Here is a 23,984-nt window from a genome sequence, read left to right on the forward strand (position 1 = left end):
TATTAAATAACTTTTGTAACCTATTTTTATGGGCTTTCCTCTTTGTGATGTTAAGTTCCTGTTATGCGCTGTTATACAGTATATGCCTTGAGCTCTTATTTTGAAGGTGCTAAGAGCGGAAGTGATGACACGTTGGAGTGGAGCGGAAGTTTTTGAAAGAAGGTAAATAAAGTGGTCCTCGTGTAAACTGGAGCCTCCGTGTTTGTTATTTTGTAGTTTCATATAGTATAGGCGACATTTATAAACCCTCGGTTACACTTTTTGAAATAGATTCAATCTTGCACGTGGAAAGTTTAAGTGAGGGCTTTAGTTGATATAACACTCTCGTCAGGGGGTGCATTAATCCAGCACAACAGCGGCTCATGGACTTATTTTATAAGTAAAGGTAAGACCATAATAACCTTTTTTTTTTTTAATTAAATGTGCTTTTTTGTTTTTTGTGTGCTACAGTTTGTATGTGTAAAGTTAAAGTTAAGTTAAAGTACCAATGATTGTCACACACACGCTAGGTGTAATGAAATGTGTCCTCTGCATTTGACCCATGCCCTTGATCACCCCCTGGGAGGTGAGGGGAGCAGTGGGCAGCAGCGGCGCCGCGCCCGGGAATCATTTTTGGTGATTTAATAACCCCCAATTCCAACCCTTGATGCTGAGTGCCAAGCAGGGAAGAATGCTGGTATGAGCTTTTAAACATAACCCGTTAACTGCTGCCAATCAAATGGTGAATAAGATACTCTTTAGGGTTCATATGTTTGTAAATCTGACTGTGATGAAGTCAGTGTCTCACCAGCCATCAACCTCACCGCACGTCACTGCTCTAAACTGAGCTGTTTATGAGTAAAACACAACATAAAAATGCCATTTACAGCAATAAAGAAACACCTCAATAGTAAGTTATTATTATGAAATAAAAAAGAAAATCGAAATTATGAGATAGGAAATTCGAAAATATTGGACAACAAATCCTAATTATGAGTTAAAAATTCATAACTATGAGATTAAAAGTCTATTTTTAATCTCATAAATCTGACGTTTATGTCATGAGTTTGACCTTTTTATCTAATAATTTAGATTTGATAATAATCTAATAATTATGACTTTTACCATTTAGTGGCGAAAACGGGCTAATCCATGCTTGGGTGATAGGCCAACATTAAACTATATTTACAAAATGATTATAGCATAATGCATAGGAAATATATATATCAATAAACGTTGATCGTCTCGAAAAACCATGACGTCAAATGCAAACGATGACGTCAGAGCATTTCCGGCTGCGCCGACCAATCAGAAGGCTCCACATGCGGACACCGAACACCGCATTCGAGTTGCGGCGGAGGTTACCGAAGAGGACGCTGGTGATTCCGCAATAATACACTCGGGCAGAGCAGGCTAGAAAGCAAGCACATGTTGATTTAATCTATTTTGTGGCGCTTCCGTCGTCGTTTTTTTTTTCTACAAGCTTAGACGAAGCGTTAATTCAAAGACAGCTACGTTAATATGGAGCTTTATCGGGAGTACTAGTTCACAACGCAGCCGGCAACATCTAGCCATAGCATTGTTAGCTTAGCATTAGCGGCTAACAGGTTGCTAGCTCCCCCGAGACGCAAATCCGCCGTTTTGTTTGTTTCCTATTATTGACTTCACTTTGTTAAAGGAGTATTCAGTCGCTGTTTCATTATCGCTTTATTCTGCTGCGACCGAGAAGAGAGAGGACCAGCGTCAGGTGGGGAGTCCAGTCATCATCATGGACAACGCTCACACAAAGACGGTGGAAGAAGTGTACACTTTCTTCAATGTCAACGAAAGCACCGGACTGAGCTTGGAACAGGTCAAGAAGCAACGAGAACGATTCGGACCTAACGGTAAGACCAAACGATTCACCGTGTAGCCACAGTATAATGTTAGCGTGTAACGGACGTGACGTCACCAGGGTGCTTTAATCGCATTTCCTTTGATCAGCGCTTTTTGGGATGCTAATTGTACATCCTTTGATCTTTGCCGGCTGACCATTGTTGTATAATAACCTCATTTTCTCTCTCACCTGTGACGATGATGTGCAGAGTTGCCGGCTGAGGAAGGTGAGTGAACAATCAACCGTCTAATAAAAGACTTAACTTTGATGAAACGTGGCTCATTTTCAACCGTGGTTTTGTTTTTTTGTAAAGGCAAATCCCTTTGGGCACTGGTGGTGGAACAGTTTGAAGATTTGCTTGTGAGGATCCTGCTACTGGCTGCCTGCATATCCTTTGTAAGTTGTACTCAAATTTGTTTGCGTCATTTCAAAATAAGGCCGCACACAAAATCTCACTTCAATTTAAAACGGAGCATCACACCGAGTCGCGAACGCGTCCTTCTTAAAGGGGAACAATATCACAATTTCAGAAGGGTTAAAACCATTAAAAATCAGTTCCCAGTGGCTTGTTTTATTTTTCGAAGTTTTTTTCAAAATTTTACCCATCATGCAATATCCCTAAAAAAAGCTTCAAAGCTTGTTGAGTGTTATCATTTTCCACCACTAGAGGGTCCTACCCAATGTCAGTTCGGACAATCCAACATTTTACAAAGATCGGAGCATGTGGAAGGAAGTTATGATAAATGGGTTGTACTTGTATAGCGCTTTTCTACCTTCAAGGTACTCAAAGCGCTTTGACACTACTTCCACATTTACCCATTCACACACACATTCACACACTGATGGAGGGAGCTGCCATGCAAGGCGCTAACCAGCACCCATCAGGAGCAAGGGTGAAGTGTCTTGCTCAGGACACAACGGACATGACGAGGTTGGTACTAGGTGGGGATTGAACCAGGGACCCTCGGGTCGCGCACGGCCACTCTTCCACTGCGCCACGCCGTCCCTTTATGACGTTATAATTTTTCACCACAAGGAGGAGATATTGGGGACCAAATAAGCAGTAGAAAATGGATGGATGGATACCGTATTTTCCGGACCGAATTATAAGGCGCGCTGCCGATGAATGGTCTATTTTCGATCATTTTGCATATATAAGTTGCGTCTGATTATAGGGCGCATTAAAGGAGTCATATTATTATTATTATTTTCTAAATGGCAAACACGTTGTACTCTACTTTGTTTGCGTCATTTCAAAACTGAGCATCACACCCCGGTGTAACTCGGGGTCCACGTGAGTCGACGGGAACGCATAATGTACGCGAACCCGTCCTTCTTAAGGCACCCGACCCAACATCAAAAAAATTAGGACAATTAGAGCGTGCGGAAGTTTTGACTTTTATCATTTTCCACCACTAGAAGGTCCCACCCAATGTCGGGTCCGACTATCCAAAATTTTAACAAAGATCGGAGCATGTGGAAGGAAGTAATGACATTATAATTTTTCACCACAAGGAGGAGATATTGGGGACCATACACCGTATTTTCCGGACCATAGGGCGCACCGGATTATAAGGCGCGCTGCCGATGAATTGTCTATTTTCGATCATTTTTCATATGTAAGGCGCATCTGATTTATAGGGCGCATTAAAGGAGTCATATTATTATTATTATTATTATCTAAATGGAAAACACTTCTTTGTGGTCTACATAACATGTAATGGTGGTTCTTTTGGTTAAAATGTTGCATAGATGATGTTTCACAAATCATCTTCAAGCCGCTTTCTGACAGTCGTTTCAGGATGCGCCGTTTTGTGGGCGGTCTTATTTACGTGGCTCACCTTCGGCAGCGTCTTCTCCCCGTCATCTTTGTTGTAGTGGTGTAGCGTGCAAGGACGGGAGTGGGAAAAGTGTCAAAAGATGGAGCTAACTGTTTAAATGACATTCAGACTTTACTTCAATCAATATCGGAGCAGCGTCTCCTCATCCGCCGGAAATGTGTCCCGTGAAAAACCGTCCCACCGGAACTCTCTAATAACTAAAGTTCCTTGGGTGAATAATGTGAGCACACTACACCGGTATGTTTTAGCGCTTACATGGCGAGTTTACTGACAGATATAAGTAAGAACATTACACTACTTTATATTAGAAATGGCAACAGCGGAGGATGAATGTCCCATAATAAGAAGATAGAGAAAAAGAAGAAGCTTATCGACGACAAAGGCGGACGCGTGCAGTTTTTCAGGACTTATGCAGATCCCAAATACAGATCAGCAGGTACCATAAGGTAAGAAAAGTTGCTTTTGCATAATATTGTAAAACAAAACGCCAGAAAATGTCTTACCTTTTACACACACCATAATAATACTCCTATGTTTAACCAAAGTCGTACTGAAACATTTTGATAGATTTTTGAGAGCCGTGTGTAATGTTCTATATTTTCAATGGAACATATAAAATGTTGGTGTTGTTTACTTGAGTCATATTGCAGTCTACACATATCTCTTATGTGTGACTGCCATCTCCTGGTCACACTTATCATTACACCATTTACCAAATCAAATACCTTTAAGGTCGGCAAGCAAAACCAGAATTATTCCGTACATTAGGCGCACTGTCGAGTTTATTTTAAAAAAAAAAGGATTTTAAAGGGGAACATTATCACAATTTCAGAAGGCTTAAACCATGAAAAATCAGTTCCCAGTGGCTTATTTTATTTTTCGAAGTTTTTTTCAAAATTTTCTCATCACGCAATATCCCTAAAAAAGCTAAAAAGTGCCTGATTTTTAACCATCGTTATATACACCCGTCCATTTTCCTGTGACGTCAAACAGTGATGCCAATACAAACAAACATGGCGGTTAGAACAGCAAGCTATAGCGACATTAGCTTGGATTCAGACTCGGATTTCAGCGGCTTAAGCGATTCAACAGATTACGCATGTATTGAAACGGATGGTTGTAGTGTGGAGGGAGGTAGCGAAAACGAAATTGAAGAAGAAACTGAAGCTATTGAGCCATATCGGTTTGAACCGTATGCAAGCGAAACCGACGAAAACGACACGACAGCCAGCGACACGGGAGAAAGGGAGGACGAATTCGGCGATCGCCTTCTAACCAACGATTGGTATGTGTTTGTTTGGCATTAAAGGAAACTAACAACTATGAACTAGGTTTACAGCATATGAAATACATTTGGCAACAACATGCACTTTGAGAGTGCAGACAGCCCAGTTTTCATCAATTAATATATTCTGTAGACATACCCTCATCCGCTCTCTTTTCCTGAATGCTGATCTGTCCAGTCCAGTTGGAAATTATCTGCTTTGAGTGTCGCAGGATATCCACACATTCTTGCCATCTCTGTCGTAGCATAGCTTTCGTCGGTAAAGTGTGCGGAACAAACGTCCAATTTCTTGCCACTTTCGCATCTTTGGGCCACTGGTGCAACTTGAATCCGTCCCTGTTCGTGTTGTTACACCCTCCGACAACACACCGACGAGGCATGATGTCTCCAAGGTACGGAAAACAGTCGAAAAAACGGAAAATAACAGAGCTGATTTGACTCGGTGTTTGTAATGTGTTTGAGAAAATGGCGGATTGCTTCCCGATGTGACGTCACGTTGTGACGGTAATCGCTCCCAGAGCGAATAATAGAAAGGCGTTTAATTCGCCAAAATTCACCCATTTAGAGTTCGAAAATTGGTTAAAAAAATATATGGTCTTTTTTCTGCAACATCAAGGTATATATTGACGCTTACATAGGTCTGGTGATAATGTTCCCCTTTAAGTGCGACTTATAGTCCGGAAAATACGGTGATCATGACTAATGTCTAGTCATGATGAGTTCTCAATCAGCCTCATATCAGATTGAAAAGACGTCATTTAAAGTCAAGTAACGGCCGGTCGGTGGCAAGGAGCCGTTTTCACCGCCAGGCTCCGCCCACTATGAATGGGTATGAACAGCTGGCACTTCACGGTGTCGTCATCATTTGTACCAATTAGAGTTGTACGGTATACCGGTACTGGTATAGTATCGCGGTACTAATGAATAAAAAACGATACTACACTCTGTTTGAAAAGTACCGGTTACCGGGCATGACGGCGCGTCGTCATGACATTGCTGGCTTTGCGAGCAGAGGAGCGTGTTCGGCAGCGCACGCACACGGAGTACTTACAGACACAGTGTGTAGACAGAAAAGGGAGAATGGACGCATTTTGGCCTAAAAACTAAGGATAAAGGTGAAGCTATAACACTGAAACGCCCTCAGGAAGAGGTGCTTTAAGACATGGCAAGCTCGTTAGCGGCGAACGTCCATCCGCGGTCGGCAGTGTTTTAGCTACTTCTAAATCACTATTCCTCGCCTCCATGACGACGAATAAAGTGAGTTTCTTGCAAGTATCATCCCTGCAGGACGAGGAATAGCTAAACATGCTTTACTACACACCGTAGCTCACCGGCGTCACCATGTAAACAAATGCCATGGGTGGATCTACTCCTGACATCCACTGTAATGATACCAAGTACAGAAGCGTATCTAGTCGATACTACTATAATTACATCTGTATTTTTTATCGTCACACAATCTTTTTTCCTTTTTTTAAAATTCATATTATGTTTATTAACGCAGGAAATACGTTCTTGGACACATGAGGACTTTGAATATGACCAATGTATGATCCAGTAACTACTTGGTATCGGATCGATACCTAAATTTGTGGTATCATCCAAACCTAATGTAAAGTATTCAAACAACAGAAGAATAAGTGATTATTACATTTTAACAGAAGTGTAGGTAGAACATGTTGAAACAGATAAAAACAGATATTAACAGTAAATGAACAAGTAGATTAATAATCAATTTTTACAGCTTGTCCCTCATAATTTTGACAAAAATAATAGAATAAGAAATGACACAATATGTCACTGCATATGTCAGCAGACTAAATTAGGAGCCTTTGTTTGTTTACTTACGACATGTGGCAGTACGTGAAACTGGTGACACGGGCTGATTTCTTTTTCTCACTTTCAAGGGGGCGCTGGAGAGCCAATTTTGAAATGTAGTATTTTTGGGACCCCAAAAATATAAAACATTTTCTTGCCGGATTGAATATGTGAGTTTGGTGCCTCAAAAATGCGATGGAATTGGGAGAATATTAATAAACGAAGCAATTCCAATAGGGTTTGCTGCTCGCGCCATAATCAGAATCAGAAATACTTTAATAATCCCAGAGGGGAAATTAACATTTTCAGCACAATCCCATTCAAGAGCAGACAAACATTACAGGGAGACAGAACAGGATCGCAGACAGGTAATAATAAGCAATCTCATAAATATTGCAGATTTGTTTTTATTTTGCGTTTAGAGCTGCACCACGCTCCCCGTCTTGCATTAGGCCACTTGTGTTCAAATGTAATAAGCACTTATTCTTCTGGTGTATGATACTTTACATAAGGTGTGGCTGATACCACACATTTGGGTATGAATCCAACACCAAGTAGTTAGAGGATCATACATTGGTCATAAAGTCCTCCTGTGTCCATGGATGTATTTCCTTGCTTTATAAACAATGAAAAATGTATGTTGTGATTAAAAAAAAATATTGATGTCATAATCATTGTTGTATCGACTATATGCGGCGGCTCTTGTAATTGGTATTGTTACAGTTGACGTCTGTGGGGATCCACCCATTTGTTTACATTGTGGAGCGCTAGCTTGCTATTAGCAGTTAGCTATTGCATCCTACTACTCAGTGGCCTAGTGCAGTGGTTCTCAAATGGGGGTACGCGTACCCCTGGGGGTACTTTAAGGTATAAAAGTTAAAAAAAAGTTAAAGTACCAATGATTGTCACACACACACTAGGTGTGGCGAGATTATTCTCTGCATTTGACCCATCACCCTTGATCACCCCCTGGGAGGTGAGGGGAGCAGTGGGCAGCAGCGGTGGCCGCGCCCGGGAATCATTTTGGTGATTTAACCCCCAATTCCAACCCTTGATGCTGAGTGCCAAGCAGGGAGGTAATGGGTCCCATTTTTATAGTCTTTGGTATGACTCGGCCGGGGTTTGAACTCACAACCTACCGATCTCAGGGCGGACACTCTAACCACTAGGCCACTGAGTAGGGGTACGTGAGATTTTTTTAAATATTCTAAAAATAGCAACAATTCAAAAATCCTTTGTAAATATAAATTAAAAAAACTATCTTTTTTTCCAAATAGTTCAAGAAAGACCACTGCAAATGAGCAATATTTTGCACTGTTATACAATTTAATAAATCATAAACTGATGACCTGTGATGAGGTGGCGACTTGTCCAGGGTGTACCCTGCCTTCTGCCCGATTGTAGCTGAGATAGGCTCCAGCGACCCCCGCGACCCCGAAGGGACTAAGCGGTAGAAAATGGATGGATGGATAAACTGTATTTTACTTCTTTATCTCTTTTTTTCCAATCAAAAATGCTTTGCTCTGATTAGGGGGTACTTGAATTAAAAACATTTTCACAGGGGGTACATCACTGAAAAAAGGTTGAGAACCACTGGCCTAGTGGTTAGATTGTCCGCCCTGAGATCGGTAGGTCGTGAGTTAAAATCCCGGCCGAGTCATACCAAAGACTATAAAAATGGGACCATTACCTCCCTGCTTGGCACTCAGCATCAAGGGTTGGAATTGGGGGTTAAATCACCAAAAATGATTCCGAGCGCGGCCACCGCTGCTGCTCACTGCTCCCCTCACCTCCCAAGGGGTGATCAAGGGTGATGGGTCAAATGCAGAGAATAATTTCGCCACACCTAGTGTTGTGTGTGACAATCATTGGTACTTTAACTCCTACCAGGCATGTGATTTTTCCGTCTATAGTCGAAAATCGGTCTTTTTTTTTTTTTTTCTGTAAAAATACTAAAAAAATTCCCCGACCTACAATGTGTGTTAAAATCTTGATCCGTCTCTGTGCCATACCTGCCAACAGCTACAGTTTTCCTGTAATGAGTACGGTTTTTGATAGTCCAGTGGTAAAAACTACGGTTTTCCATTAAAAAGTATTAACTTAAAAATGGAAGCTACGCAGCAAAACAACTCCACGGGCAGGGGACAAACTATACGGGAAACATCGATGATTGGTTGGTTTACGTAGAAGAACATCCATGATTGGTTGGTTTACTATGATGAGTCACGATTGGTTAAGATTATGGCAAAACATTACGGACAGGCCAATAAGAGGCAAGATAGGGCGGGTCATCAAACCAGGAAGGGAAATCACAACAGACATCCCAAATGACGACGAGAGAGTCGGAGAAGAGACGAGGGAATATTCAAGCGGGCGATTTATATATTTAAAGGGGAACATTATCACAATTTCAGAATAGTTAAAACCATTAAAAATCAGTTCCCAGTGGCTTATTATATTTTTCGAAGTTTTTTTCAAAATTTTACCCATCACGCAATGTCCCTAAAAAAACCTTCAAAGTGCCTGATTTTAACCATCGTTATAAACACCCGTCCATTTTCCTGTGACGTCACATAGTGAAGCCAACACAAACAAACATGGCGGAAAGAACAGCAAGCTATAGCGACATTAGCTCGGATTCAGACTCGGATTTCAGCGGCTTAAGCGATTCAACAGATTACGCATGTATTGAAACGGATGGTTGTAGTGTGGAGGCAGGTAGCGAAAACGAAATTGAAGAAGAAACTGAAGCTATTGAGCCATATCGGTTTGAACCGTATGCAAGCGAAACCAACAAAAACGACACGGGAGAAAGCGAGGACGAATTCGGCGATCGCCTTCTAACCAACGATTGGTATGTGTTTGTTTGGCATTAAAGGAAACTAACAACTATGAACTAGGTTTACAGCACATGAAATATATTTGGCAACAACATGCACTTTGAGAGTGCAGACAGCCCAATTTTCATCAATTAATATATTCTGTAGACATACCCTCATCCGCTCATCAGCAGGCCAGGGAAGCTAGGGTCGATATTCTTCTCTTGATCATCTTCGGTGGCATAAGAGACGGTGTGAGCCAAGACATCCAGGGGGTTTAGCTCGCTCGTCTGCGGGAACAAACTGCCGCCATTGCTTACCGTGCTACCGAGGTCCTTTGTCCCTGAATTGCTCACACACTCCGGCAGATTCAATGGGGGTCTGGCGGCAGATTTCTTTGACTTTATCGTTGGAAATGCATCTGCTTTGAGTGTCGCAGGATATCCACACATTCTTGCCATCTCTGTCGTAGCATAGCTTTCGTCGGTAAAGTGTGCGGAACAACCGTCCAATTTCTTGCCACTTTCGCATCTTTGGGCCACTGGTGCAACTTTAATCCGTCCCTGTTCGTGTTGTTACACCCTCCAACAACACACCGACGAGGCATGATGTCTCCAAGGTACGGAAAACAGTCGAAAAAACGGAAAATAACAGAGCTGATTTGACTCGGTGTTTGAGAAAATGGCGGATTGCTTCCCGATGTGACGTCACATCGCTCCGAGAGCGAATATTAGAAAGGCGTTTAATTCGCCAAAATTCACCCATTTAGAGTTCGGAAATAGGTTAAAAAAATATATGGTCTTTTTTCTGCAACATCAAGGTATATATTGACGCTTACATAGGTCTGGTGATAATGTTCCCCTTTAAAAAAAAAAAACTAGTGGAAGATGGCAGAGGGATTCTCTTCCTTAGATTTTTCTTTTAGCGATGTAAACGACGTCCAGGAAACCCACAGTGTGTCTACTTGGCCACATTTGGACAAACGTATGCGTCTGGATAAAACAATGCATCCATTTTAGTTGTTTACCATGTAAGCCCAGATCAAAACTGCTCTCGACATGGAACACACATTTAAGAACACACATGATTGTGGCAGATATGTGATGACTGGCATGATGTACTTCTTCCTGAAAATAGCCAAATTTCTGTGTAAAATGTGTTGGTTAGAGATTTGTTATTGACAAAACGCTGTATTTGTTAAAAAAAATTTAACAAACAAAAAACCGCAAATAAAAATACATTCTAAAAAAGAAAACATCACTAAAATCACTATCAATACATGTATAAAAAATGTTTAAAAAAAGGATTAAAACTTGTTTACCTATATCGTTAGTTTTAAAGCCAAAATACGTCCATTCTCCCTATTCTATGTCGACACTGTTTCTGCTTGTAAGTGCTTTGTGTGTGTGTGTTGACTCATTTTTCCAGTAATGTAACCATCATCGTGTCCATGAAACATTCAAGTACCGGTATTTTTCAAAGGCTGTATAGTATTTTATAATTAATCAGGAGCGCGGTACTTTATGAGTACAGGTGTTTCGTACAACTCCAGACCAGGGATTAGCAGGACCACGGACACTTCCTCTTTCCGTCCGCCGGCCAGTTTGACGCAATCGGATGAAATGGCCATAAGTCAAGAGTTTAGTTGCAATGAGGGTGAATCAGTCAGGATGTTGATTGGTTTGCAGATGAAAACATCACTAACATGCTGAGAGCCACAGCCTGCTTTACTGGAAAGCTAGTGAAGAAAAATTTCACTTTTTTTTGGAAAAAGAAGAATTTTGTCCGTCAGCCATAATCCTTATGTCAGGCAAGAACCCACACATTTCCTTTTTCTGTGAGTTCTAGATATTAGCAATGCAAGTAATGGGGATTCTACTGTTGGGACTATAACGTTCTCTTCACATGGCGGCCTACATATTCACCAAGCTACGGCGATATTGTTATTGTAAGAGCGAACACCGAGGAACTCATTTTCTTGCTTGGTAACACAGCACCTTGCTCACAGCATTATCGAGAGATATGCCAATGCTAGCCACAAGAGCTGCTGCATCTCTGAGTTATAAAAAGTTAATGAATCATGACTCTCTCACATGCATCGTAAAAGGTTGTAGCGATAAGTTGAGAGGAGTGACGCTGCGGTTACTGGCTCTTAACTCCCATTCGACTTCCCTAGGAAGGGTCAAGATGCTTGTTTGCTCAGCATTTTCTAGCCGAGGAGTGAGGATTATGTGGAATTTAGCAGCTAAACAGTCTAGTGTTGAAAGGTACAACCAGCCCATTAGTCTTTATCCCAGGGAGAGCAGACATTGTACAGTTAGTGATTGTTTTAATGTGTTTGTATATCTTGTTTAACACTTAGCAATACTGCTACATGATGCTTCGTGTTTAGCACACAGCTTCTAAAACTTGTAGATCATCCTCTTTATATTCAGGCTCAAAAATAGAAGTTTCTGGATCATCATTTGTCCCAAAATAGGCGTCGTTGGTGCATTAGTGGCTATGCCCCCCTGTGGAATCAATGTGCCTAATGTGGTAATGCTTAAAATGATCAAACTATGTTAAATATTAAATGTTAGGATTTCAAGGGGACTATAGGCAGACTCGATTAATTCTTGTTACCTGCATTGTTAGCTGCCTTGTGCTTGCAGTTTTTTTTTTACTATTTAGAACGTACAGAAAAGGGAAATATGTTTTTTTTCTCGCATAAGGCTTGTAGATGAAAAACTAGTTTTTTCTTTCAGTCTGTGTGAAACCAGTTTTCTTTGAGGGCCACATCGCAATTGAGGCTGTCCTAGGAGGGCCACTTGTAACAGAATAATATATGACAGGCATGTGATTTTTCCGTCTAAAGTCGGAATTCCGTCTTTTTTAATCTCGGGGGGGGGGGGGAAATTATCTCCCGTTTTTCCGTTTTTTTTCCCGACCCTAAATCAAGATTCGAGACGTAGTTTATATTACGCCGTAGTTGATTGGTCGATATGTTCCTTGTGACCAATCAGGACATCTGTTATGAATGATGACGTTAATAACGTCATCATTCATAATGGTTATTGCCGCCATTTTCCATATGTAAACGATGTCGGTTCTCGAGAGAAAGGATGCTTTACGAGTAAAAGAAATTGATAAACATGTCAAAAATAAGTTTCGATGGGACTGGATGGAAAGGGAAATAATTGATACTGTTGGGAAGAAGGAAGTTACGACTTTGTTCGGTGATTTTATTCGGAAAATCGATCGTCCCGGAAAGGTTTTGTGCACGTGGTGTCATGATAATATTGACTATGGATCACGAGGTTTGAAGGCTTTGGAAGTACATGCGAAACGCCAAAAACATATGAAATAACTTGAAGCAAGGTATGTTCTATTAATGATGTTTTCATGTCTTTAAACACTAAAATATTTTCTTCAAATGGTGCTGTCTTTGTTAATTTTAGCATGTTAAATTGGTGAATAACCAAACCTGGACCTGGCTGGGGGCCTTCGTCCCCCAGACCCCCGGAAATGTTTTCAGTCTTTTTCATTGTGGTCAAATCACATGCCTGATATGAATATAAAGGATGATATTGTTAAACAATTTCCTATGCATTTGATGATTTTTTTTACTTACACTGTAAAAAAAAATGCTATAACTTTTAGGCTATTAACGATTGTTTTAACAGAGTATTACCGCAAATGGGAAAATGTTACCACTGAATTTTACAATAACATTTTGGTAACTGAGCTGCCATTTCTTTACCATAACATTTACGATTGTTGTTTTCACAGTGTATTGTTGTAAATGTAACAACAGCACCTTTTTTCTGCCACTGAGCTGCCAGTTAGTTTTTTTTAATCATAAAAACTATCGCCATTTAGCTAGTGTACCATTTTAAAGTTAACTAAATACAGAGTATCAAAATACATATTTAAGCTTTTTTTTTTTTTTTCAAATGTATGATGATATAATATTTGTCTTACCGTGTTTGCTGGAGTATAAAGCGCACCGCACCCACTAAATTTTAGTAGGAGAAAAAAAATTTTTTTTCCATATATTAGCCGCACTGAACTATAAGCCACAGATGTATAAATTGTGAACTTAGTTATTTACACAGACATATTTAGTAAATGTTTATTTACAATAATTGTTTCCAAATGGTGTCTGTAACACGGCAGTAAAATGGGTCATCAAACAAAACAGAAGTCATCGTCATGGCTGCGGAAACTAGCTCTCCAATCAACTAAATAGACTCCATAACGCCACCTTGACATTTTGGTGAATTTACTGGGGAATATGTGAAACTGAAACAATACTAAAAGAATGTCATTTTTTTTAGTTAATAATACTAACACAGACACGAGTAAACATCTTGACATATTAACGTAGGCTAACGACACTAGCTTGATGACATTACGATAGCACGTATAAATGTGCATGAAAACACTCCTATAGACATCACACATGGGACGTTTTAGTAAGTAGGAATTGTTTTAGTTATATTGTAAAACTTACAAATGTTGCTTGGAGTGATGAATGAAGAATCCATATGAATAGAAACGCTATGGACGACCAGAAGATGCAACAACACTTTTACTTCCGGTTCAAGCAGGAAAAACTTGCAGGCATTCACCCAGCTGCACTTATAGTGAGCATACTCGTCCAAAAGATAACACACCATTTTAGTGTTTAATGAAAAATGATTGAACACAAAACAATCATGTTAGCGAAGAAAAATCCATTAAGTAGCCGCACGGCTTTATTAGCCACAGGGTTCAAAGCGAGGGAAAAAAGTAGCGACTTATTGTCCAGAATTTACTAATAGTAAAGTATAAAATATATGCAGCACATGTATTATTTCTGTCAAAATGGAGATAGATAGAAAGTACTTTATTGACTATTTTTAGTCTTAGGCGGGCCATATAAAATGATGTGGCAGGCCAGATCTGGTCCTTGGGCCTTGAGTTTGACATCTGTTCTTTAAGAGGTGGAGTTGAGATGCATATCAGAGCCCATAGCTTTGAGTTGGATGAACATTGCTTCCAAATGTCCAGGGGGTTCTAACATAGACGTCAAGTGAGTCGGGTCCTTTTTGAGACATTGCGCATGGCATGGCTCACTTGCTTGACGGATGCACTTTCATCCGCTTGGTTCCCCGAAAGAGTCGTGTAAGCCAGTGTTGACGATCCTGTGGCACTTCTTCTTCTGGCTGCTGGCCCATTGGCTCAGATTCTCCTCGGTCACTATGGTTACCAAGCTCCTAAATCACCTGACTCCCATTCAGCGCACGCAGACATGTTTACTAGACGTTTTTGTTCAGCCAGGAAGCAGGAAAGTCCACTTCATTCCACCCTAGTTGAGACGTACTATGCCTTTAATGATCATTTTCTTCATTCCTAGGTGCTGGCCTGGTTCGAAGAGGGAGAGGAAACGGTCACGGCCTTTGTGGAGCCTTTTGTCATCCTACTTATTCTCATCGCCAATGCCGTTGTGGGAGTCTGGCAGGTCAGTTTGTCACTGAACAAATTACTTTATTGTCTCGCATGCAGCGTCTAACAACAAACAAAGAACAGGAAGTGGAGCCAGTGTTTGTTTGAACATTCAGTGTGCTGCATGTCTTTTTGCAATCGTTAAAGGGGAACATTATCACAATTTCAGAAGGGTTAAAACCATTAAAAATAAGTTCCCAGTGGCTTATTTTATTTTTCGAAGTTTTTTTCAAAATTTTACCCATCACGCAATATCCTTAAAAAAAGTGCCTGATTTTAACCATCGTTATATACACCCGTCCATTTTCCTGTGATGTCACATAGTGATGCCAACACAAACAAACATGGCGCATAGAACAGCAAGCTATAGCGACATTAGCTCGGATTCAGACCCGGATTTCAGCGGTTTAAGCGATTCAACAGATTACGCATGTATTGAAACGGATGGTTGTAGTAAGGAGGCAGGTAGCGAAAACAAAATTGAAGAAGAAACTGAAGCTATTGAGCCATATCGGTTTGAACCGTATGCAAGCGAAACCGACGAAAACGACACGACAGCCAGCGACACGGGAGAAAGCGAAGACGAATTCGGCGATCGCCTTCTAACCAACGATTGGTATGTGTTTGTTTGGCATTAAAGGAACAACTATGAACTAGGTTTACAGCATATGAAATACATTTGGCAACAACATGCACTTTGAGAGTGCAGACAGCCCAATTTTCATCAATTAATATATTCTGTAGACATACCCTCATCCGCTCTCTTTTCCTGAAAGCTGATCTGTCCAGTTTTGGAGTTGATGTCAGCAGGCCAGGGAAGCTAGGGTCGATATTCTTCTCTTGATCATCTTCGGTGGCTTAAGGGACGGTGTGAGCCAAGACATCCAGGGGGTTTAGCTCGCTCGTCTGCGGGAACAAACTGCCGCCATTGCTTGCCATGCTACCGAGGTCCTTTGTCCCTGAATTGCTCACACACTCCAGCAGATTCATAGGGGTTCTGGCGGCAGATTTCTTTGACTTTATCGTTGGAAATGCATCTGCTTTGAGTGTCGCAGGATATCCACACATTCTTGCCATCTCTGTCGTAGCATAGCTTTCGTCTGTAAAGTGTGCGGAACAAACGTCCAATTTCTTGCCACTTTCGCATCTTTGGGCCACTGGTGCAACTTGAATCCGTCCCTGTTCGTGTTGTTACACCCTCCGACAACACACCGACGAGGCATGAAGTCTCCAAGGTACGGAAAACAGTCGAAAAAACGGAAAATAACAGAGCTGATTTGACACGGTGTTTGAGAAAATGGCGGATTGTGACGTCATCGCTCCGAGAGCGAATAATAGAAAGGCGTTTAATTCGCCAAAATTCACCCATTTAGAGTTCGGAAATCGGTTCAAAAAATATATGGTCTTTTTCTGCAACATCAAGGTATATATTGACGCTTACATAGGTCTGGTGATAATGTTCCCCTTTAAGACTTTGGTTAAAAAAGGCTCATTAGTAGTTGGGAACAAAAAAATGTAAATTCCTAATTATTGGGATGGCTTGGCGGAGTTGGTAGAGTGGCCGTGCCAGCAATCGGAGGGTTGCTGGTTACTGGGGTTCAATCCCCACCTACCATCCTAGTCACGTCCGTGGTGTCCTTGGGCAAGACACTTCACCCCTTGCTCCTGATGGCTGCTGGTTAGCGCCTTGCATGGCAGCTCCCGCCATCAGTGTGTGAATGTGTGTGTGAATGTGGAAATACTGTCAAAGCGCTTTGAGTACCGTATTTTCCGCACTATAAGGCGCACCGGATTATTAGCCGCACCTTCTATGAATTACATATTTCATAATTTTGTCCACCAATAAGCCGCCCCGGACTATAAGCCGCGCCTACGCTGCGCTAAAGGGAATGTCAAAAAAACAGTCAGATAGGTCAGTCAAACTTTAATAATATATTAAAAACCAGCGTTCTAACAACTCTGTTCACTCCCAAAATGTACGCAAATGTGCAATCACAAACATAGTAAAATTCAAAATAGTGCAGAGCAATAGCAACATAATGTTGCTCGAACGTTAATGTCACAACACACAAAATAAACATAGCGCTTACTTTCTGAAGTTATTCTTCATTCGTAAATCCTTCGTCTTCGGTGTCCGAAGTGAAAAGTTGGGCAAATTTACGATCCACTGGCAGATGTTGGCGTCGTCTGGCGCTGCCTCCTCGTCTTAGTGAAGGTGTGTTCGCCTTCTGTCTTCCATTGTTCCCACGCAGTTAGCAGTCTAGCTTCGAATGCCCTGTTGACACCAATATCTAGCGGCTGGAGGTCTTTTGTCAATCCACCCGGAATGACGGCGAGTATTGAATTAAGCGCGTCAGCGTGTCTCTCAATGTGCTGTTATGAGCTAGCAAATATAACAACTACACTACCCAGCATGCAACGATAGTTACGAGCATACGCGGTAGCCCTGAGAAGTTCCCACGCAGTTAGCAGTCTAGCTTCGAATGCCCTGTTGACACCAATATCTAGCGGCTGGAGGTCTTTTGTCAATCCACCCGGAATGACGGCGAGTATTGAATTAAGCGTGTCAGCGTGTCTCTCAATGTGCTGTTATGAGCTAGCAAATATAACAACTACACTACCCAGCATGCAACGATAGTTACGAGCATGCGCGGTAGCCCTGAGAAGTTCCCACGCAGTTAGCAGTCTAGCTTCGAATGCCCTGTTGACACCAATATCTAGCGGCTGGAGGTCTTTTGTCAATCCACCCGGAATGACGGCGAGTATTGAATTAAGCGCGTAAGCGTGTCTCTCAATGTGCTGTTATGAGCTAGCAAATATAACAACTACACTACCCAGCATGCAACGATAGTTACGAGCATGCGCGGTAGCCCTGAGAAGCGTTGTTGTATGCTGGGAGTTCGAATGTGGTTATGAGCACGCTGTGAGAAAACGTTGAGAACTCAGTTAACACGCCTCGTCTGCATTATTTATAATTAGACAGACAACACACTTAATAGGAGCCATTTGGGGTCTTTACATAAACACACAAATGGAAATGAAACGTCACATATCCCAGCATGCACCGCGCGCTTCTTCTACGGGGAAAAAAGATGGCGGCTGTTTACCGTAGTTGCGAGACCTAAACTTTATGAAAATGAATCGTAATAAAGCGCACCGGGTTATAAGGCGCACTGTTAGCTTTTGAGAAAATTTGTGGTTTTTAGGTGCGCCTTATAGTGCGGAAAATACGGTACCTTGAAGGTAGAAAAGCGCTATACAAGTATAACCCATTTATCATTTATTTATTTATCCTGATTTTAACTCGGGGATGTCAGGCCCGCGAACAGGTTTAATCCGGCCCGCGAGATGAGTGTAAAGTTGAGGTGCATTTTTAAATTAAAGAAACTGCTGTTCTAAATGTGTCCACTGGATGTCGCAATAGCAATTCTGTTTGGCAAGCAAATAGTTATTATATACCAAGCAAGAGGTACACTGTAAAACAGGGCTGCGGCGACTCCTCCTCGACCCAACAACAAACCGCTCTATTTAGTTTTTTGTTCAACCCAAAATGGGCTGAGATGAAGTCTAAATTCATGGTGTTTTTGAAACTGCACCAATTTTTTTCCTCTGCATTTTAAACAAACTTGAATGTTTTGTCAAGAGGATTATTTGTGATGTGTGCATTTTCGGAATGGGCTTGTTCTATTTTGGGCCGAAGCAAAGTAAAGAAAACACTCTGAAGTTGTTGTTTTTTTTAAGTTATCATGCCATGAATTTAACCGTCCGGCCCGCGTGGGAATAGATTTTCCTCCATGCGGCCCCTGAGCTAAAATGAGTTTGACACGTCTGTTCTAACTCGATTCATGATTTTGAAGAATTGGTTTGAAACTAAAACCTGCAACCAGAAGATGGTTTTCTAGCCTGTAGCCTGTTTTGCAAAAGTTTCATTATAACTATTCTACCTATTATTACAATGCGAGGATCTGTTTTAATCAAGAATCATGTTGAATCGATTCTGAATCGAATCATCACACCGGGACTTGGATTGATTCGTTAAGTGCCAAAGATTCACAGCCCTCATAGGGGTGCACAAAACAATCGATTCACATCTGAAGTTGGTCTGGACAATGAATCCAATTTTAATTTGGATTAAGGCTTCTCACGATCATGAAAACACAATCATAGAAAACAAACTAATGTGCCCCGCTGTTGTGTTGTTGTGAACGACATCATGGATGTAGCATCAATGTACAAACAATCCATACACACACAACTCATCTCATCTGTTGTGTTGTTGTGAACAACATAACATCATGGATGAAACATCAATGTACCAACAATCCATACACACACAACCCATCTCATCTGTTGTGTTGTTGACCACAAATCATGGATGTAACATCAATGTACAAACAATCCATACACAACACATCTCATTTGTTGTATGGTTGTGAACGACATCATGGTTGAAACATCAATGTACAATCAATCATACACACACAACACATCTCAACTGTTGTGTTGTTGTGAACGACATCATGGATGTAGCATCAATGTACAAACAATCACACACACAACATATCTCAGCTGTTGTGTTGTTGTGAACGACATCATGGATGTAACATCAATGTACAAACAGTCCATACACACACAACACATCTCATCTGTTGTGTTGTTGTGAACAACATAACATCATGGATGAAACATCAATGTACCAACAATCCATACACACACAACCCATCTCATATGTTGTGTTGTTGACCACAAATCATGGATGTAACATCAATGTACAAACAATCCATACACAACACATCTCATTTGTTGTATGGTTGTGAACGACATCATGGTTGAAACATCAATGTACAATCAATCATGCACACACAACACATCTCAACTGTTGTGTTGTTGTGAACGACATCATGGATGTAGCATCAATGTACAAACAATCACACACACAACATATCTCATCTGTTGTGTTGTCTTGAACGACATCATGGATGTAACATCAATGTACAAACAATCATACACACACAACACATCTCATCTGTTGTGTTGTTGTGAATGACATCATGGATGAAACATCAATGTACAAACAATCATATAGACACACACAACACATCTCATCTGTTGTATTATTGTGAATGACATCATGGATGTAACATCAATGTACAAACAAACATACACACAAAACACATCTCATCTGTTGTGTTGTTGTGAACGACATCATGGATGTAACATCAATGTACAAACAATCATACACACAAAACATCTCATCTGTTGTGTTGTTGTGAACGACATCATGGATGTAACATCAATGTACAAACAATCATACACACACAACACATCTCATCTGTTGTGTTGTTGTGAACGACATCATGGATGTAACAACAATGTACAAACAATCATATAGACACACACAACACATCTCATCTGTTGTATTATTGTGAATGACATCATGGATGTAACATCAATGTACAAACAAACATACACACAAAACACATCTCATCTGTTGTGTTGTTGTGAACGACATCATGGATGTAACATCAATGTACAAACAATCATACACACAAAACACATCTCATCTGTTGTGTTGTTGTGAACGACATCATGGATGAAACATCAATGTACAAACAATCATACACACACAACACATCTCATCTGTTGTGTTGTTGTGAACGTCATCATGGATGTAAGACCTTTTAATAAGTGCTTCCATCTACACTTCTTAAACTTTAGTAAGCACTAATTCTGCTCTTGTGTCAAGCTAGCTTAGTTTAGCTGTTAGCGTGCCTGTTCCTGGCTTGTTCTAGGTGTTTCCAGTGGCTATAGTACTATAAAATGTTGTTTATTTGCCATAATGAAGGTAATTTTTTTTAACTTGGAGTGGCTCCACACTTTATGGAGACACATAATTAGCTGCTAGCCGCTTGTCAGCCGGGGGACTAACAATAAATACAGTTCCCGCCAGAGGGGAAGTGTTAGTCATTAATCGGCAATGGTGACCACAAACTTTTTTTTTTTACAAAAATTAGTCTCTAGTTTTGTGTCGATGTAAGATAGTTTTGTATCATTAGCCTGCCACACAAGCTATGTCACCAATGAAACTAAAAATACGCCCACAGAAGTGTAACAGGAGGATGTGAGGTTACCTGAACTGATCACTTTGGGGGAATTTAATTTTAAAGGATCGGGAAACTGTTTCAATTGGGCATTGTACTTGTTTTTAAGTACTTTTTACTGAAACATTGTATACGTTGTTTTTATGTTAACATATGGAATTTATATGTATTTCTGTAACTTTGTTTTTGCTGCCTTCTTGGCCAGATCTTATCTGTGCTGTAAAGTTCAAATTTGAATGACAATAAAAAGGAAGTCTAAGTCACTCTTGGCAAAGAGATTTTAAAGGGGAACATTATCACAATTTCAGAAGGGTTAAAACCATTAAAAATCAGTTCCCAGTGGCTTAGTTTTTTTCAAAATTTTACTCATCACGCAATATCCCTAAAAAAAGCTTCAAAGTGCCTGATTTTAACCATCGTTATATACACCCGTCCATTTTCCTGTGACGTCACACAGTGATGCCATTACAAACAAACATGGCGGTTAGAACAGCAAGGTATAGCGACATTAGCTCAGATTCAGACTTGGATTTCAGCGGCTTAAGCGATTCAACAGATTACGCATGTATTGAAACGGATGGTTGTAGTGTGGAGGCAGGTAGTGAAAACGAATTTGAAGAAGAAACTGAAGCTATTGAGCCATATCGGTTTGAACCGTATGCAAGCGAAACCGACGAAAACAACACGACAGCCAGCGACACGGGAGAAAGCGAGGACGAAATCGGCGATCGCCTTCTAACCAACGATTGGTATGTGTTTGTTTGGCATTAAAGGAAACTAACAACTATGAACTAGGTTTACAGCATATGAAATACATTTGGCAACAACATGCACTTTGAGAGTGCAGACAGCCCAGTTTTCATCAATTAATATATTCTGTAGACATACCCTCATCCGCTCTCTTTTCCTGAAAGCTGATCTGTCCAGTCCAGTTGGAAATGCATCTGCTTTGAGTGTCGCAGGATATCCACACATTCTTGCCATCTCTGTCATAGCATAGCTTTCGTCGGTAAAGTGTGCGGAACAAACGTCCAATTTCTTGCCACTTTCGCATCTTTGGGCCACTGGTGCAACTTGAATCCGTCCCTGTTCGTGTTGTTACACCCTCCGACAACACACCGACGAGGCATGATGTCTCCAAGGTACGGAAAACAGTCGAAAAAACGGAAAATAACAGAGCTGATTTGACTCGGTGTTTGTAATGTGTTTGAGAAAATGGCGGATTGCTTCCCGAGAGCGAATAATAGAAAGGCGTTTAATTCGCCAAAGTTCACCCATTTAGAGTTCGAAAATTGGTTAAAAAATATATGGTCTTTTTTCTGCAACATCAAAGTATATATTGACGCTTACATAGGTCTGGTGATAATGTTCCCCTTTAACCTCAGTGGGTTTTCACCTGCCTAAATAAAGGACATTGATTGACTGAACTTGTGTTCAAATTCCACCATCAGGAGCGAAATGCAGAAAATGCGATCGAGGCCCTTAAGGAGTATGAGCCAGAGATGGGCAAGGTGTACCGCCAGGACAGGAAGAGTGTCCAGAGAATCAAGGCCAGGGACATTGTGCCTGGAGACATTGTGGAGGTCGCAGGTAAGAAAATGATGTTTCCATAATAATAACATCTCTGCTTTGCACTGTAAATAAAACATTATCTAGTAATTAGCATGCCCTTCCAGTATTGTCAAGTGTCCCCACTTCAAGTATTGCTCTATTATTGGAGAGTGCTGGCAATGTTCATAATGTGTGATTTGTGCCGCCATATTTCCGTTCATAAAGGAGGACAAATGGTCTCTTGAGGACCCAGTGAAAGGTCGCTGCAGGCTAAAGGCCTCCGTGTTGTGTGTAGGAGGAGCTGCTCAGTCTTCTCTATGCCTGTTGTAGGCTGTGACATGTTAAAATCAGAACTATTGTTTAATCCAAGTTAAGAAGCAGGAAACTTTGACTAAGACGATCAACAATTTGTCTTACACTCCCGAGGATTAGGCTCAAAGGTAATCCGCTGTGCTCACACGGGGTGCAGATAACTCCCCATCCTTTTAGGCTGTGCGCTCTTCCAGGAATTCTTCTAGCTCCAAGTCTGGAAGGAACATTTTGATGTACTACATCAAGGATCTTATGGCTAGTGGTGGAATTCATCTAATCATAAGACTTGTTATCTTTAGTCTGTTCGTGGGCTGGAGGTAGGAAGATGGTGATGAAGTGCTTTTGACAGATTGGAGAATAGTACAAGACCATATTTGGCAGTCTTGTCTCCTGGAGGAGTGTACCTTTCCTCCAAAACCTAGAAATTGTACCCTTAAGTGACATATTTCTCTAAACATCATCCCCTGCCTTGGCTGAAAGTGATCATGAATGCTGGGATGTTGACACGGACAAGAAAGTCCAACATGTGCAGCTGATCAAAAATAGTTTTCCCATTTAAGGATGTGTTTCATGGAGTCTAATTCTCCTGTCATCCCTCCCACGACGGCCGCTTGTTTTTTCCTCACTGTCCACTCAAAGCGTGCAGCCATCGGATCGCAGTAGTACGTATCCTTCTGCTCCAAGTCACATATTCATAATACCGGAGGCCAGCATCCCCTTTTTAGCCGAGCAAGTCTTTGTGTTTGATAGCCTCTTAAGCAAGATTGTAAATGTCAGTGACTTGATTGGCGCTCTACTTCCCTCTCACACTCGTCCTCGCAATGCGCGTGTATTTACATTTGACTTTTACGAGGGACCGCTGAAGTCTGCTGCTTGCAAAACGAGGACCAGGAATGTATATTCTGATGTAGGGCTGCAATGAATCGACATCGATGT

General features: G+C 41.1%; 1 protein-coding gene across 1 annotated transcript in view; it reads left to right on the plus strand.

Annotated features, from left to right (window-relative positions):
- The first annotated feature begins 1,320 nt into the window (after positions 1 to 1,320).
- Positions 1,321 to 23,984, plus strand: part of atp2a2b (ATPase sarcoplasmic/endoplasmic reticulum Ca2+ transporting 2b) — a 48,526-nt gene continuing 25,862 nt past the window's right edge. The window contains exons 1-5 of the mRNA XM_061966470.1: positions 1,321 to 1,865; positions 2,064 to 2,081; positions 2,169 to 2,251; positions 14,996 to 15,100; positions 22,637 to 22,775. Of these exons, the coding sequence (XP_061822454.1) occupies positions 1,748 to 1,865; positions 2,064 to 2,081; positions 2,169 to 2,251; positions 14,996 to 15,100; positions 22,637 to 22,775 (463 nt within the window). The 5' untranslated portion in view covers positions 1,321 to 1,747. The remainder of the gene's footprint in view (positions 1,866 to 2,063; positions 2,082 to 2,168; positions 2,252 to 14,995; positions 15,101 to 22,636; positions 22,776 to 23,984) is intronic.

Source organism: Nerophis lumbriciformis, linkage group LG11, assembly GCF_033978685.3.
Source record: "Nerophis lumbriciformis linkage group LG11, RoL_Nlum_v2.1, whole genome shotgun sequence".
Taxonomy (NCBI): Eukaryota; Metazoa; Chordata; class Actinopteri; order Syngnathiformes; family Syngnathidae; genus Nerophis; species Nerophis lumbriciformis.